This window comes from Oncorhynchus mykiss, chromosome 14 (assembly GCF_057628025.1).
Source record: "Oncorhynchus mykiss isolate SJ-2025 chromosome 14, ASM5762802v1, whole genome shotgun sequence".
In the NCBI taxonomy this organism is placed as follows: Eukaryota; Metazoa; Chordata; class Actinopteri; order Salmoniformes; family Salmonidae; genus Oncorhynchus; species Oncorhynchus mykiss.
The window spans coordinates 24,119,474-24,137,200 of record NC_143035.1 but is presented as its reverse complement, the minus strand read 5'-3'; the positions used below and the strand labels follow the sequence as shown (position 1 = coordinate 24,137,200).

General features: G+C 40.0%; 2 protein-coding genes across 5 annotated transcripts; one reads left to right on the top strand and one right to left on the bottom strand.

Annotated features, from left to right (window-relative positions):
• Positions 1-802: 802 nt before the first annotated feature.
• znf518b (zinc finger protein 518B) lies at positions 803-7,876 on the bottom strand. Of its 3 annotated transcripts, none has more exons than XM_090198608.1 (2): positions 7,821-7,876; positions 803-4,458 (listed from the first exon to the last, which is right to left on the bottom strand). In XM_090198608.1, the coding sequence occupies exon 2, from the start codon at positions 4,232-4,234 to the stop codon at positions 2,186-2,188; it is 2,049 nt and encodes a 682-aa protein (XP_090054734.1). In that variant the 5' UTR covers positions 4,235-4,458; positions 7,821-7,876; the 3' UTR covers positions 803-2,185. The 3 variants fall into 3 exon arrangements, with proteins under 3 accessions (XP_090054734.1, XP_090054733.1, XP_021417224.3); XM_090198607.1 differs by lacking the exon at positions 7,821-7,876 and adding an exon at positions 7,558-7,764; XM_021561549.3 differs by lacking the exon at positions 7,821-7,876 and adding an exon at positions 5,614-6,087.
• gsr (glutathione-disulfide reductase) lies at positions 7,670-17,656 on the top strand. Of its 2 annotated transcripts, XM_021561548.3 has the most exons (14): positions 7,670-8,292; positions 8,828-8,987; positions 10,310-10,336; positions 10,553-10,641; positions 11,697-11,766; positions 11,940-12,087; positions 13,289-13,343; positions 13,471-13,570; positions 13,704-13,790; positions 14,161-14,331; positions 14,646-14,757; positions 15,021-15,152; positions 15,905-16,038; positions 16,997-17,656. In XM_021561548.3, the coding sequence occupies exons 1-14, from the start codon at positions 8,219-8,221 to the stop codon at positions 17,144-17,146; spliced, it is 1,509 nt and encodes a 502-aa protein (XP_021417223.2). In that variant the 5' UTR covers positions 7,670-8,218; the 3' UTR covers positions 17,147-17,656. The 2 variants fall into 2 exon arrangements, with proteins under 2 accessions (XP_021417223.2, XP_021417222.2); XM_021561547.3 differs by lacking the exon at positions 7,670-8,292 and having other exon boundaries at positions 8,642-8,987.
• Positions 17,657-17,727: the final 71 nt, after the last annotated feature.

Genomic DNA, 17,727 nt, shown 5'->3' with positions numbered 1-17,727 from the left:
ATAGCAAAGGAATATGTTTTTGGGCCTAAATGCAAAGACTTATGTTTGGGGCAAATCAGACACAACATCACTGAGTAACATCCTCCTTATTTTCAAGGATGGTGGTGGCTGCATCATGCTTATGAGTATGCTTGACATCAGCAAAGACTGGGGAGCTTTTCAGGATGAAAAAAAAACAGGATGGAGCTAAGCACAGGCAAAATCCTAGAAGAAAACGAGCGTCAGTCTGCTTTACACCAGAGACTGGTAGAGGAATTCACCTTTCAGCAGAACAATAACCTACAACAAAGCCAAATCTACATTGGAGTTTCTTACCAAGACGACAGTGAATGTTCCTGTGGCCAAGTTAGTTTTGTCTTAAATCTGCTTTAAAATCTATGGCAAGGCTTGAAAATGGCCATGTAGCCATGAACCCCAACACCTTGACAGAGCTTGACTAATTTTGAAAAGAAAATGTAAATTTTGCACAATACAGGTGTCCAAATCTCTTAGGAGACTTAACCAAGAAGAGTCACAGCTGTAATAGCTGCCAAAGGTGTTTCTAACCTGTACTTACTCAGGGGGGGTGAATGCTTATCCAATAAAGTATAATTAGTGTTAGATTTTTTATTAATCTTTAAAAAGAAATGTTAGAATTTTTACTCAACTTTGACAAGAGTATTTTCAGTAGATCGTTGACAAAAAAAGTACAACTAAATACATTTTAATCCCATTTTGTAAACCATCAAAGTGTGAAAAAGGTTCAAGGGGGTGTAGACTTTCTTTAAGCCCTGTACATGTAAATAATACAGCAATGCGAATGTATGAAAAAAGATCTTTATTCAAAATGGCACATTAAGATAATACATAGAGGACAGAAAACACTGACAACATGAGAACAACTATAATTGTTATTATGAGAATAACTCCCATTTAAAAGTTGAGAGAAATTTCAAAGGAAACCAAAATACATGTACATTTAAAGATCCGCACCACATCTAAACAAGAGCTATATTTGATAAATATATTGTTATGGTCCAATTTAAAACATCTCAATATTTTCTCTGATACTTTTACAGAAAAAATTACAGAAAAACAGATGATTGAGGGAGCGGTTCAAACACTTCTAGCAATATACAGCAGTAACCATGACAAAAAGTCCAAAGAAAACATGAATGGGATAAAAAGGGATAAAGATGGCAGGAACCACCTGGAATGATGGTTAAAAATGTAAAAGTTAAAAAAAAGGTTCAATAGAGTAGCACTGAGTTACTTTGCTCCACTAGGAACTTAAAAGGTTAATGTCAAGTCAGTCAACCCTAATAAATGCAAAATATAAAACAGGAATGATGAGGTTGGATAATATAACCAAACTTTTTTCAGAGCTTCAATACAAAAAGTCAGTGATCAATGGAAAGAGGTTTAGCATGAACATTCTATTCACCATGTGGTAACATTTTCAGAATTCTGTAGTAGGATTGACAACTATTTATATTTTGATGTAAAAACACTGGTATTGGGTGGCAGCTCTAGCTACAATTGCTTTTTTCAGAGACAATGGCAGAGAAATGTGCCTGGTCTTTCGATGACAGTTGAAAAAAAAAATCCCTTGCTGTCCTCATGGCTATCATTCTACACACTATTTTTGTGTAGCTATTTATTTAATTAAAGAGTGAGTTATCAATTTAAATACTCAAAATAACAAATTAGTAACGTTGCTGACTGCGTTCGCTGGTGTTCTAGTCTCTCAATGCAGTCCGGCTAAAAGTAACCAGGAGGTTACATGTTATTTTATTCAAAATGCATTCAAAATAATTGACATTGATTTAATTTAAGCAGTTGTTCATCCATCAGAAAAAAAGTACAAGTTCATTCAAATATACAATCATATTTACACATATCTGTGCTATCAATGATACTGCAGCAAAAATGCTAATTGTTTATTATTATTTATTTATTTTAAATACGCCTGCCTGAATGCCCACTTGTTTCTCTCAATGGGGTTCAGTCTTTCATAATCTATGAAGTAACATATTGTATGAAATGTCTAACCATTATTAATCTGAAGCTCAGCTAGGGACCCTGGAAATGAGTGCAAGCCAACCCTTAATGGCGCAATGCATCGCTCTTGTCTTGATAACTCAATGTTTAGTGTTCTGTTCCCAGCAAATAAATCTATCATTTTCCATAACAATTTGTCATCACCCTAAGGAGAGGCCTTAACGGTACATCCAATCACCTCATACGTATGTCCCATTACTTTGCTCAACTTCATTTTCATTATGTGACATGTTGGACCAATGTCTGGAATCGTCTCCATTCCCCCCCTCCCTCTCAGAACCAGAGGCTTGGGATGATTGAGAACCACAACAGGTTGGTTTGGGCCTGGTTGTTTCACCAGCTGGTCTTCTTTAAGTGGAGTTGGGCAGATAATAACCCTGTCACCTGTGGTATCTAACAGGTGGGTGAAAGTCTTTGACCCAGATACCATGTCTCGTCGTCTTCTTTTCTTCCTTCGTTGGTTCAACTCAGGTGCACAACGTTGAAGGCTACTTTCCTCTTCTACTCGTATCCTTTTCAATGAGAGCTTCAGGCAGGAAGAGAGTCTACCAGAAATGTCACGCTTGTTTGCTGAACTTTTCCAGTGTCTGGGGACTGACCCTTTTTCAGTGTTAATTTGGCCAATCCAACTGTCCCGTGTGTTTACTGTTTTTTTGGCCATATTTTGAGGACTTTTTTTCATATTCAAAACTGTTTTCTTTAGAAGCTTTATTGTAACACTGTTATTTTCCCCCTTGGTGCTCAAGGGATTACTTGTTAGTGATTGGGTGTGTCTAGAACATTGAGCACTCTGCATCTGGTGACAGGCTTTTGAGGTCATTTGAGGTGCATGAACAGAGGACAAACCCTCAGGGGCCATATCAGTGTTTATTGGCTTTATCTTGTGTTCATGCCCTTTGCACACTGCTGTTGTCTTAGCAGGTGTGAGGATCAAAGAATTCTTGACATTTCCTTGCTCTACCGTTGCAGAGGGTGAATTGTTACCCAAAGCTATGGTCCGAAGAGCCACCGCCAAGAGTTGAGGGCTACTTAGAGAAAATACAGCTGAAATGACTGGGAAACCTTTTGGTCCTGGCATGTCATCTACTAATGGATTCTCAGATTGAGTCCAACCAGAGGTATTTGAGTCAGCCACATGACAAGTCTCATCCTCTTTAGGTTGGTTTGTTGGAGAGGGAATGACCAGGGTGCTACTTCTAGGGTTGCACAATACAAGAGACGACATTGCAGCAGGTGCAACAGAGGGTGATTTGGTGCCATTGACATTTCCCATCATGGATACACTCGAGACAGCTGTAAATGAAGTCAAGCGTTCAGATTTTTGCCCAGAATCACAGTTCTCTTCCTTCACTTCCTCTTTCTTTATCTCAAATGGCTGATTTACATCTTTCACCATCACCAGCAACTCTTCAGAGTGTTTTTTCAGTTGTATGCCATTTGTGTTGGGGGCAGTTGTTAAATCCTTTTGTTTCTGGTTATTTATTTGTCGGGTTGATATGTTGGCTGTGCAAGTTCTCTTCTTCACTGGCTTTTCTCTAGTTGGAGTGGCGTTGGACATCGATGATTTACACAAAGTGGCATTTTGTGAGGTTGTGGTCCGACAGGCTTTCGCTACAGACCCATTAGATTGTTGTGAGACAAGTCTCAACTTTAGTTCCTTGGTGCCATTGACTGTTTTCACCTCAACAAGTTCAACAAGGCAGCCAGGGGGGATGGTCCCCACTTCAGGGAAAGAGACAGTCAAAGGCCTGTTGTGTTGAATTGGTTCATTTAAAGGTGCCAACAGCTCCACCTCTACTTTGGGCAATATGTTTGCATCCAGTGTCCCATCCATAGGTCTTCCTTCATCCACTCGTCTTCCTTCATCCACTCTGGTTGTGATATTCTTAGTGCGCAAAGGTGCGACCCTTGTATTTAAGATCCCTGATAATGTGGGATCTCTGGGCAGAGCACTGGGGAGAGAGGCCGGTTTGGGAGCTCTGGGCAAAGCAATGGATACTTTCTCAGGAGGCGCATTGTGTATTCGCTTCATATGCATTTCAACATAGTCTTTCTTCACAGCTCTATAATCACAGAACTGACACTTGAAGGGGTGTACTCTGGTGTGCTGTTCTACATGGTGGTTTAATTCGGCCTCGCTGTATGAGACATGGTTACAATAGAAGCAGTAAAATCTCATTACCGCATGCTCCATAATATGGCTGCTGTATTCATCAAAATCTGTGGTCAAAAAGCGACATTTCTCACAAAACCAAACTTTAGAGTTTTTGAATTTGGAATTTACCACACACTCAAAGTCAAACTCATCTGGCCTTCTTGAATCCTGCACAAATGAATTGTGAGTGTTTTGATTTGCAGGACTCCCATTTGATAGGTTGCTCAGACCTGCTTCTCCAGGTTGGGATGTCTTCTTCCTTCCTGTGTAGAGAACAGAATAATAAAAATTAGTGTTGATTTATGCCCCAAAAACACATTATTAGTAACAACGACTGTACCCTAAATAGGTGTGCCCAATATTAGACCTATGATTAATTATTTCATTAATTTATAAGACAAGATCTAAGGGCATTCCATAGCGACTGCATTGGAGATAAAGCATGGCCCAATGACTTTACCTGCTAGCAGCATGTATTCCGTGTCCAAATAGACAGCCATACTCAGTAGACCGTTCTGATTGGAGAATCTCAGCTTGAATTGCCGAGCAGTGAATAAGAAACTATTCAAACCCGTTTTTAGATGCTACCCCTCGAATATGGATGCCAATTATTTGTTTTTGCACACACGTGCAAAACCACACAGGTGGTTCACCTGTCTGTTGTTAGCTAATGAGTCCCGCAAAACGGTCAGGTGCTCTCCCAGACAGGGGCTGCATCTAAAAACTGGATTGAATAGTTTGTTGCTCATTGCTCTGTGTTGCAAACGGCAATGCTCCATTCAGAACCGTCTACCGATTATGGATGTAGCTTCGGGACACACGCTGCCAATAGCTAGGCATTGTACCATGAGTTATCTTGAAAGCAATCGTTATGGAATGCCTTTATATTAATGCGATAATTAAAATCAAAGGTTTAATATTGGGCTAGTGCCTATTTTGATTTGGGATCATGCAACCAACCCACATGTAAACATTTAGATGACTGGACATATCAATCCATATAGATAAGCTTTTTTCATTTTGTAAACAACGTAATTGTAAACAAACACTATAGTCTCAAAACATGGTTCATCTTTCTGTGCTACCTAGGCATCGCCTCGCCTCCTATTAGAGAAGAAACCTTGCCGCTGACCTTCTCCAAAGCGTTTTGAAGAAGCAAGTAGAAAATCAATGAATCGAGAAATAACTATGAATTTGAGCGGTTACATTTCTCCAGCCCCACCCTCTTTTTACCATGAAATTGGCGTTTTCTCGCGTTATTGTTGTATGAACTGCAGATTGCCCCTTTATCGAATTGAAAATGTTTAATAATAATTTGAATTGTATATCCCATGGCTGTTTTCCACGAGATTAAAACCGACAGAGGATGCTACGTTAGCCTAGCTACATTAGCATGTGACAATTTTGGGTGAACAAACCTTTGTTGACATTTTGACTTTGTGCCGTCATGGTCTGCTACATTTGGGACGCGCTGACTTCCATACGCCAACGAGTGGATTTCAAATGCTTGAAATAATCACAACATTTACAGCAAATACAATTTCAGCAGTTACGATGTTGCGTTTCTCCGTATTTTTCTGCACATTCTTTCAGGTAATGTTGCCAGGTCAAGCTAAAATTTCAGGCGAAATGACCACTCAAAACCCGCCCAAAAGACAAGAAAACGAACCCTTTTTTTTGCACGACAGGAGTTGCCACATGTATACAATAAAACCATTTTCCATAATGTTAGCGACATGAGAAGCTAAATTCGGTTTTCCTCAAAATAATATTTGTGAGCTATGACATAATGTAATATAGGAATTTGAACATGTTCAAGAGAAAATACAATTTGCCCTTATTAAATTCGCCAGATAATTTTCCATCAACTCGTTTGACTGCTATTATTAAGCAATAAGGCACAAGGGGGTATGTACCATGGCTAAGGGCTGTGCTTATTCATGACACAACACGGAGTGCCTCAATACATTTGTTAGCAGTGGTATATTGGCCATATACCACAAACCCCCTGAGTGCCTTATTGCTATTATAAACTGGTTACCTGCATAATTAGAACAGTAAAACAAATACAAATTGTCATACCCATGGTATATGGTCTGATATACAACGGCTTTCAGCCAATCAGCATTCAGGGCTCGAACTAGACAAACAGAACTAGACAATAATTTGTGCCAGGTGTGATATCCGTCCTAAATAGCTCGGGCTAATGTTCCTATCAACCCAGTGAAGTCAGCAGGCTAGTCTTTAAAACATGTTGGTATATATAACTGTTATGAAAGTTGTATTGTCAATGTTGTTTTGTATTTAAACGTGTACATGACAACTCAACAAAATGTCCTCATGGGGACAATAAAGTCAGTAAGTAAGAACCACCCAGTTTATAATTGTAAATAAATCCCCTTTGTGCATGTGTTTAACTACAGAAAAATCCGACAGGAGAGTTTGAGTGATGAAAGCTGGACAGAGGATCTCAAAATCCCCGAGCAAGAAATACTTGTATGAAGATTTTTTTTAAACTAATGTTAGGCTATTTTCTATCAATTGTGCTATTATGTACCCGATATTAAGTCTACAACACGTTATAAATGGCCAATTTGCAAGATTGACTTGTCATTGCAATAGGCATAGGCTACAGACTAAAATCTGGGTTTATGATTGTAATTCAACTTTGCCATGGTTTTCTTAGATAAAGACAGTTAGCCTATATCCCATGATAGGCCTACATCTCATTTCAGATAGTCTACAGTAGCCTAGACAAGATGTAAACTGAACGATTTCGCAGCTTGCTAAATTACCACAGACGAATTTATTCAACATGAATAGCGAGGCGATTGAGGTAAGTGCTTGTGTTTCCCAATAGTCTACTGGAATAGGCTACTGGGTTCATCATTTAAATCATTGAATTAAATAATTAGTGTATGTGATATATATACACACACACACACACACACACACACACACACTGAATATGCTCAACAGACCGTTTTTATTTTTTCGATTTATCTATCAAATGGTAGCCAACAGAGACAAATGTATCATTATCCACATTTTAATGTCAGTTTCATTGAGGACTTTTTCCTATAAAGAGAACCACGTGAGGGTGTTCCATAACTTCCATTTCAAATTTCCAATCGGGCAGCCCCCGAGACCCAAGAATTGAGCATGCATAAATCACTTAGCTTGATTCCGTTTTCTTTAAAGTCAACATTAGAATGCAGTTTAAACCATCACTGCGCTCAAACTCGTTTTCCAGTGCATTGTCTTCATTATTTATTGATGTGCACCAGTTCTAGCTTAATTTATGTTTTACGGGAAAAGGGTTGGAAATAGTTGTCTCCATATTGACAATCTAAATAGCCTACCTAGAAATGGTAAAAAGTTGCCACAACGTGCGCGTGCTGCTCCCACTACATGACTCCGCCAATAACAGTGGTACTCACTCCACAATAGCCTACCTCCCTCCCCCTGACAGTCAGCAGCAGGTCACAGTGAAATATATATGTTTTAATAGAAATGCCACGGCGGCCGCGGTGTAAATTAGAAATAGTTCAAAAACCCGCAACCAATACATTTTCACCCGCGAAATCGTTTTCTAAATAGCCCAACTAGCAGGAAAATTACATACATGGCAACACTGTTTCAGGTTGAAGAAAGCTCTGAAGGCCTACGGAGGAAATGAGTGATTTTGATTGGCTCCGATGGTCACGCGTGATCAACTCGAGTTAACCCCTAGCGTGATTGACATATACGTCCTATATTTTCGTCGTTTATCCAGCTGAAATATCACTGGAGCTATCATCCAAAAACGGCATTCCATAGCTAATTTAGGAATAATTAGTGAAACATTACGCATATCTTTCTATAGCCTATAAAATTTCGAGCTTTTATTTTGAAAGGTCATTTCTATCGGCTCAGGAAGTAGCTTTATTTTGTAAGCAGCATGTTGTATACACTTTGTTTCCATCCATTAAATGTGTTAAAGACGCCTTATGTTAATATGAAATAAACTACAGACCGTGAAACATGCAGTGGGTCAAAATATGCAGACAGTCGCTTTCAAGCACTGTGAACACGACTTTGACAGTGGCACTGTCTAGGTGAGTCTTTTTTTCTCGAAGTCAATTTGAACTGTTTTTCTATGAATCATTGAATAGTTGACTAATACATTTTCAGCCATCTCCGTGCATGATAAAAAAGAAAATGAAGTTGTCCCCCATGTGGTGGCTTTAGCTATTCATATAAGATAGCCCTTAGGATGATGACACTGCTGATATTATATAGGTATTATCCTTCCATTAAAAAGGGTAGACTAGGCCTATATTTTGATATTCATTTACCATTCATTCTGTCAGTGCTCCTCATATCACATATTGTAAGATTAGCCTATCATTGTAGGCTAATAGACTGCACATCACCATGACTATGTTAAAATAGTTTCTGGGATTTACAGACCATTGTTGCAATTCACAATGACTAAGCACTAGCTTTCACTTCGGGGATTGACCCTCCCATTCGCCCAAACAACTGCGTCCGGTGGTGTGCGGGCTTCCTGGTTATGGCAATAATAATACCGTTTGCCCGGATGCAAGTTCTTATTTTCTCACTCCGGCGATTGCTTCCACCCTCTTACAGACACAAACTTATCCGTCGGAGTATGGCCTCAGATGCAACAACCCGGTTCGATTTTCTAGTGATTGGAGGGGGATCTGGTGGTCTAGCCGGTGCACGCAGGGCAGCGGAGCTCGGGGCCACTGCCGCGGTGGTCGAGAGTCACAAACTCGGAGGTACCTGTGTGAGTAAAAAGTTATCCTGGTTATAGCCACTGTACTTATATAAATAGTTCAAAAAAGCAACTCTGAAATGACATCGCATAGGCCTAATTTCCACTGTTCAGTCTCTGATATTCTGTCAAGTTGTCACGTGTAGTTAACGGATTCATTGCGAAGCCTCGAGACCATACTCTTTTTGTGGGATGTTTTTGTGCACAGTGTTGTGGTTTGTTAGAGTTAAAAGCAATGGGCACCAATCCAGCGCACGAGCATTCTACTGGTACATAATAATTTTGTTTAACAGTACTAGAGTTATGGCCACAGGTGTTCATCACCCCCTTTTCCACATTTCAGTCTATGGAAGATAAGCTATTAAAGTTACCACATCCGTAAAGCCTGGTCTACCTTATATAGCTGTAATGAATTGTACAATCTTTTGAGCTAAAGTGTATAATGCAGGGATGGGCAACTTTGATGGCGGTGGAGGCCACAAGGAAAACATTTTAGCAGCTCCTCTGTGACAGCAAAGAGAAACCTTTAATTTCAAGTTAATTTCCTGCAATTCTACACATTTTACCATGGGGCGGAGAGAATATTTCGCAATTTTAAGCACATTTCATACTTTTCTACTCATTTTGCCATGGGGCGGAGAGAAAAAAATAGCAGTTTTACAGCTAATTTCCTGCAATTCTAGACATTTTGCCATGTGTATGAATATGAGAACTGACGAACAGTAGGCCCCAACCCGGTTGGTAATTTTACCAATGCGTACTACAAGTTTAGGTAGCTTGACTAATTTACCAATCTAAAAAATGTTAGCTGACATGGGCTAATTAAGTATCTGCTGATGCACAACCAAATGTCAAAATTTAATCTTGTGTATTCTAACTCTCGACAGTAAGTAGAGTCCCTTCCCCCACTGAGTCCCTTCCCCCACTGAGTCCCTTCTCCCAAAAGCATGTATATAAAATAAAAAAAATTCTACAAAAGCTGCCAGTTGCCCATCCCTGGTCAAAAGTATTGCTCTCCCACACAACATACCAGAATTTCAACAATCTGAGTTGGTGCAATGTAATTTCAGAGCTGTGGCCAGTATTCTTGCAAAATGCAAGACGATTATTTGGCTCCCCATTGCTTTGTGTCTCAACATCAACACACACACCCATGTTTCTTGGGTAGGAGCATGGATGGTTCCTTTTCATACATTGCTATTATATTTCAATTTCAAGATATTTAATGATGCAATGCAGTTAACTAATTCCTTGAAGGACTTGACACTTCCTGTGTTCGCTTGTTTTTTAGTCATGCTCATGTTTGTCCCCTTTTTTCTCCTTTTCTTATTTAGGTCAATGTCGGCTGTGTCCCTAAGAAGGTATTGTTTTATAGTCAGCCTCCTGGTAAGGGGTGGGGGGGGGGGCATGTGTAAGTAGCCTAGGCACTGTTAGTAGAGTAAGTTTTGTGCTGTGTGTGTGGAATATTGAATACACATTTATTAAACACACACTATTTATAGCTATTTGTAGGGTACAGTAATAGAAAGGGCCAGAAGAATGTGATCCTGCAAATAAGTGTTTGTTTTTGGTCTCAGGTTATGTGGAATGCTGCAGTTCATGCAGAATATCTCCACGATCACTCTGACTATGGTTTTGATGGCGGACATGTTCACTTCAGCTGGGAGTAAGTATCTGACTTGAGGTCGCCACAGTTGATGGACTTGTTCTGACATCAGCCTGTCCTCTCACACCTTAAATTACTGCATCCTGTCAACTTAGTTAGAGCCCTCACACAGCATTTCTAGTTTTTTTTTCTCGCATTGGCGTGTTAATGTGACATTCTTGCACAAGGCAAGCCTTTTCTTTGGTTCCTCATTCTTTCATGTGGGGGTGTTTGTGTGCGTTCATGGGTGTGCATGTGAAAGGGTACCACACATTTCTATTGATGTGAAATGGCAAATTCATGATGAGACATTGCAGATTTTTCATGAACTGACCTGTAAGATAACAGTCAGAGGCTTTGTTAAGATGTTGTTATTTGAACTATCTGCAAGTCATGCTCCTTTTGTTCCCCATCCCGTTCTCAGTTTACATAGCAGTCTGTTGCCCAACCTTAGCCTTCCTTTGCGTTAATCTATTTGGCAACTAACTCCACACAGATTGTGTTACCCAGGTGACTGGGAGTGATAGGGTAGACTAAGGAAGTGGCCACAACCAGTTAAAACGGATATAATTTAATTTGTCATCTGCAACATAACATGCTGTTTTTCAATTATTATTATGCCGTCAAGTTTTCTGTGAGCGCACCAACTTCACATTTTGACATTATGTGCATTATAACATATTTAGAAATTTGTGTTTATTAAATGAATTAATTAATTATATTTTTTATTTAACTAGTCAAGTCCGTTAAGAACAAATTCTTATTTACAATGACGGCCAAACCCTAACCCGGACGATGCTGGGCCAATTGTCCCTATGGGACTCCCAATCACGTCCGGTTGTGATACAGCCTGGATTCAAACCAGGGACTGTAGTGTCACCTTTTGCCCTGAGATGCAGTGCCTTAGACCACTGCGCCACTCCGGGGCACATCAGTAATCATTGGTGATAATAATGTCATCCATTAATCAGTTTTGACTGGTGTAATTTATAATAATCGCTGCGCCACTCGGGAGCCCAAATTAAGAGGAAAATGTATCCAGTTCTGTAATCAGTCCTTTTTTCTTTTGTGTGCAGAACTATTAAGACCAAAAGAGATGCATATGTTAGTCGGCTTAATAACATCTATCGCAACAATCTTGACAAGGTAAGCTTAAACCAGTTCACTGACTGGACTGTATATTTTGCTTTCCCTCATCATCCATAAAACAGGTTTTGACATGCATAGACATGCACCATAATAGCCTATATTTATGACAATTGTGTTTTTGTTCACATATTTGCACCTGGAACGGAATGGTAACTGGTCGTCTCCCATAGGCTAAAATTGAAACGATTCAAGGTCACGCCAGGTTCATTGACGGCCCTGACCCCACTGTTGAGGTGAATGGGAAGAAGTACACCGCGCCTCATATCCTCATTGCCACAGGAGGGTTCCCTTCTGTCTTGAGTGACAGTGATGTGCCAGGTAAGACTACACAATTAAATTGTATTTGTCAAGTACACAGTTTACAGCAGGTATAAAAGGTGCAGCGAAATGCCTTGTGTGCTCGCTCCCTCAACATTACGGTATGACCTAGGGTGCATATTTAAATGAACAACAACCTAAAAAAGATATTTGTGAAAAGTGACAACCCTTTTGCCATTCTTTATCTAGCATGTCATTTGTGTCTGTTTAAGCTTCAGAAAGGGTTAATGAAGTCTTCGTTAAGTTTGAAAAGTAATGTTTAGTTTAAAGATGCACTATGCAGAAATCTCTGCCATTTCCTGGTTGCTAAAAAATGTGAATAGTTTGCCAAATTTCAGTTTGTGACAAAACAAGCAAGCGTAGTGTAGAGAATCCTTTTACAATCTAAACCACTGTGAAATATATTTTCCATAACCCTAAATATTGTATTTTCAGCTGTTTGAAGCTGGTAAAAGACGCTAAAATGAAACTTAAGAACGGGAAGCACTGAAAAGATCTACCGCTTTGTAGACTTGCTTTCAATGAGAATTACATATCTATAACTTAAATTTCTATGTGAATTTGGTCGGGTCCCCCAAGAAGTTACATATTGTAGCTTTAAAGTATAACTGATCTTTCGATTAAGGTATTGCAGCCTACTATGTAAAATTGCTATACCTAAACGTTTGCTATATGCTTATTGTTGCTGTTCAAATTGTAAACATGAATCATTCTTTTTATTTTATCAAATTATTTTCACAGAATTTTTATTTATCATGAAGAAATCGTGCTTTTCAAATATAAAATGAAATAATAAGCTTGGTTAAAGCTAGAATTCTTATTTGCTGCATCCATTTTTGGACTTATATATATATATATATATATAATACACACACCCATACCCATACCCATTCATTCTTGAAGAATATAACTTATAAATGCCTCATGAGCTTAGTTTAACTGTCTTACCGGTCAGAACCCAAAATATAAGCTTGTTTTACTACAATGTTTGTAAACAAAGTAAATGTCAACAAACACTGTATAGCCTCAAAACATGGTTAAAACGATAGTTATGACACTTAAGGACGGTCAGCCCTTGCAAACAGTTCTGTCTATGATTTGAAAGTGCATACATTTCTCCAGGCCCAACCCATAGCTTTTTAGTGAAACGGGTGGAGAGATCCTTTAAGGATTCTAGCTTTAACTTTTCATATAATTCCAGGGGCAAGTCTTGGCATCACCAGTGATGGCTTTTTTGAACTTGAAAGCCTTCCTAAGTAAGTTTAATGTTGTTAAAGACAATTTCCATCAGATATATTGATATCTTGGCTTGGCTGTTTGACAGATTGTGTTGTGTGCAGTGTAAGTTTGTGTTTCATCCTTTTAAATGTTTCCTCCCAACAGGCGCAGCGTCATAGTGGGAGCTGGATATATTGCTGTGGAAATGGCTGGCATCCTTTCCACACTGGGGTCCAAAACATCCATCATATGTCGTCAGACAGGGGTAAGAACCAATCCAGGCAGACATTGGCCCATATATCATCCCACAAACACGAGGGACAGTTTTTAGAGGTGTGGCATGTACAGGAGGTGGCCACAAGAGGGCATGTCTAATCCTTTTTATCTTTCCCCTACAGGTGTTGAGAAACTTCGACACCTTGATAAGCTCAAATTGCACCAAAGAATTGCAGAACTCTGGCATAGAGTTGTGGAAAAATACTCAGGTAAAAGCATTTCTTTAATGATGATGGTCTATAACTACTATTTTTCTTGTTTTGAGTAACATTATGATTATAATGCATCCAACCATTTTGACCATTAACATTTCTATGATTATAATGCATCCAACATTTTGTCAATGAATGTATGTATAACATGCACATTGTCCTTCCACTGTTATCCCAAAGTGGTCATTATTGTTTCGGTGAGATCAACTAGGTTATAGGCAGACTACGCAGAATTACTAGCTACCTTACATCCCAAATAACTACTCATTATGTGATCCTCAAGATCAAGTGATTCTGCACCTTGCCTTGTTCAAATTGATCCCCTGAAACATGCTGATAGTCTGCTATAACCTGTGTCTGCTGTCAGGTGAAGTTGGTGAGTAAGACAGGCAATGGCCTGTTGGAGGTCACACTGGTTACCAAAGACCCAGAGAAGAAGAACGAGGAGGAGAAAATCGGCACCATCCAGGAGGTAGACTGTCTGCTATGGGCCATCGGCCGAGAGCCCAACACCGCCGGCCTCAACCTCAGCCAGATGGTGAGGATCACTCCTCAGACTGTTTACAAAGGTCTCTAGAAAGAAATGTGGAGATGTTGCTAAAACCTTTTATAGTTTCAGTACGTGGCAAGGGATTCAGAAACGAGTTTGGAATGTGGTACACTGCGATTCCATTGCCTGCATTGCTCACTGTTTTCTCAGATGTTGCAAAAAGAGAAATGTCATGTTTTTAAAGCAGCTAGAGCTACATGTATGAGTGTTGTGAATAATAGTCCCAAAGATTTCAATATAAAGTACAAACCCTGTGTATGGGATGTGGCGGCTTACTGAAGGTTGGATGTCTTATTCGACAGGGTGTGGATATTGATGAGAGAGGCTTCATCGTTGTAGATGAGTTCCAGAACACCACTCGCCAAGGGATCTATGCTGTAGGAGATGTGTGTGGGAAGGCCCTCCTTACTCCTGGTAGGCTGTTAATACACATCAGGGGTATGGCAGACAAAAAAGTGGCCATTTTGAACCGTACTTGTGTGTAGTTACAGACATAACTTCAACTGTATACAGCTTGCAATTCACCTAAGAATCATGTTGAATGTGAATAGATTGTCTGTAATGGATAAGGAAGAAGATAACTATAGATATAATCGCACAGTGTACCGTTGATAGTTCAGACACATTTTTGCATTGCAAATCTCAAGTGGGACATTTTTTCTGTTGGGTGTGGGCAGTCGCCATTGCAGCGGGCAGAAAGCTGGCACACAGACTGTTTGACGGCAAGGAGGATGCCAAGGTCGACTTCTCCAACATTCCCACGGTAGTTTTCAGTCACCCACCCATCGGCACGGTGGGCCTCACGGAAGGTGAGTACGCTCTTAGCAAAGAAGTCCTCAGGTGGATGGTTCCCCTCATTGTAAATGTTCTCCGCTGAAGTGGGATGAGTTGGTGTGTTTCTCTGTCAGTCTGTTGGATAAATAACCAGCCTGGGCCCGGTTTCCCAATAGTAATGGAATTTAGGCTTACAAGTGTTTTAACAATGCATCTTTCCTGCAACGGGCGGCATTGTAACATGCATTTCCCAAAAACCACGCAAAGAGAATGTTTGCTAAGTGCATCGTTGAGGCATAGTGTGGATACTGATAGGATTGAAAGTAAGGCAGCGCTGCTCTCGGATCGGCTTTCTCCATTGGAATCTTACCTTAACATTAGAATTATTCCACAATACTGATGACGGATCAGCTCCGAGAAAGATGTTATCGCCTATGGCTGCAAATATTATTATAATGCTTACCCTAAAATAATGCACTATATCAAGACATCATTGCGCACATGTTACGCATCATAAACTATATTGAGGCAAAAATGTAATAAATAACCAGCGTATTCAAGTGCAACTTTAACGATAGTTTTGGGGAAACAGCTTGGAGAGTTAACGATGCTCCTACGAAGGTTCTTACTATGAACGTAGCCTTAAGATGCTTTTGGAAAACCGGGCCCTTGTCAAAAGTAGCAAACTTTTTAGGGAATAGGGTGCCAATTGGAATGCTGCCTTGTGTTTGTGTTTTTCATTAGTAGAGAAGCTGATGGTCTTACATTTGGTCTCCTTGTGTTACAGAGGAGGCGATTAAAATCAGGGGGAAGGAGAATGTAAAGTCTTACAAGACCTCCTTCACTCCCATGTATCACGCCATCACCACCAGGAAGACTCAGTGCATCATGAAGCTGGTGTGTGTGGGCAAGGAGGAGAAGGTGAGAGGCCCCTTAAACCTGGTCCTGGAGACCACGGCAGGTAGCCTAGTGGTTAGAGCTGACAAGGTAAAAATCTGTTGTTCTGCCCCTGAGCAAGGCAGCTAACTTTCTGTTCCTCAGGCGCCGAAGACGTGGATGTTGATTATGGCAGCCCCCTGCACCTCTCTGATTCAGAGGGGTTGGGTTGAATGCGGAAGACACATTTCAGTTGACTAGGTATCCCCCTTTCCCTCAACTGAAATGTGTCTTCCTAGTCAGTTGTACAACTGAATGCATTCAACTGAAATGTGTCTTCATTAAAATAATCCAATGTTCGAACTTGTAAACAAGGATGCATGTTATTTCTCTCAATGGGACTCTGTGCAGACAATTGCAATGTCCACTTTAGGTGAAAAGCCGGGAACCATTGTGGATTTGACAGCTCTTACGCAGTTCCACCTCCAAAACCGTCAAAACATCAGCTATGCGTTTTTCGCCTAAAGCGGATCTGATTTGAATCTGATCAACTAATGAAGCCCTTGATTTGATGAAGTAGGTGTGTTCATAGATGGGTTTGAATAAATCTTTGTTCATTTGGCACCAAACGGAAGATTGTCAATTGTAAAATTGTCATTTTTTTTGTCCATTTTTGTATTTATTTTACCTTTATTTCACTAGGCAAGTCAGTTAAGAACAAATTCTTAATTACAATGATGGCCTACACCGTCCAAACCCGAACGATGCTGGGCCAGTTGTGTGCCGCCCTATGGGACTCGATCCAATAGGAAACTATAATTTTATTTTTCCGTTGCGATACATTTTGAATTCTACATTGCATGCCCTAATGAACACAACCCGGGATTGAAGAACACTACCCTAGACCAGTCAATATTGAGCAAACCATTCATGCCAGCATGTTTAGCCTGCCTCAATCTAACAAAAATTACCTATCTTCTCCCCCCCCCCCCCCCCCCCCAAGGTGGTTGGCCTTCATATGCAGGGCATTGGCTGTGATGAGATGTTGCAAGGCTTCGCTGTAGCCATCAAGATGGGGGCAACTAAAGCAGACTTTGACAAGACTATTGCCATTCACCCCACATCGTCCGAGGAGTTTGTTACGATGCGTTAACAATGCAAACATCTAGACGATCCTTAATTTCCTATACAGCACCAGCGAGAATCACTATACCAGGAAACAAGTGGCTCAACCGTCTTCTTTTGCAAGGGCTTGACAACGCAATGTTCAATAACAGCTCTCTACTTCCATTTTCTTTCATTTAAGTGACCTCTTTTGTGAACCTCGTATGAATATTTTTGAAAATGACTAGATGGACCAAGACAATGAAGTTACTGCTTTCTTCATCTGTACTGTTGGTGTTTAAGCATTGCTTATCAATTTATTAAACATGCAAGATTTTTCTCATGACTGAAATGGAAGTGGGGGATCTTCTACAGGCATTGTTGTCAAGTCATTGCGTTGGGAGTAAGGATAACTCTCCTAGTGTATGTGAAACCCTGATTGTCAGTCATTGTTTTAGAACGCTGCAAACACTGCCCCCAATTACCACTACTACTAGGTCGCAATTTCACTACTATTGTATTGTAATACACATTGAATAAACCTGCAGTTTTTTCTTAAGTATTGTATCATGTTTTATTTTAGACTTCTTTGACACCTTTTTAATGCCAATTTTTAGCACTAGTTTTTGC

What these genes read in the sequence shown, in the direction of transcription:
- znf518b (XM_021561549.3), bottom strand. Translation starts at nt 5,644, where the DNA reads ATGACGGCACAAAGTCAAAATGTCAACAAAG. An exon ending in AAGTCAAAATGTCAACAAAG is followed by an intron (nt 4,459 to 5,613) that starts GTTTGTTCACCC and finishes TTCTCTACACAG; the next exon opens with GAAGGAAGAAGACATCCCAA.
- gsr (XM_021561547.3), top strand. Translation starts at nt 8,751, where the DNA reads ATGGCAATAATAATACCGTTTGCCCGGATGCAAGTTCTTATTTTCTCA. An exon ending in TCGGCTGTGTCCCTAAGAAG is followed by an intron (nt 10,337 to 10,552) that starts GTATTGTTTTAT and finishes TTTTGGTCTCAG; the next exon opens with GTTATGTGGAATGCTGCAGT. An exon ending in GAACTTGAAAGCCTTCCTAA is followed by an intron (nt 13,344 to 13,470) that starts GTAAGTTTAATG and finishes TCCTCCCAACAG; the next exon opens with GCGCAGCGTCATAGTGGGAG.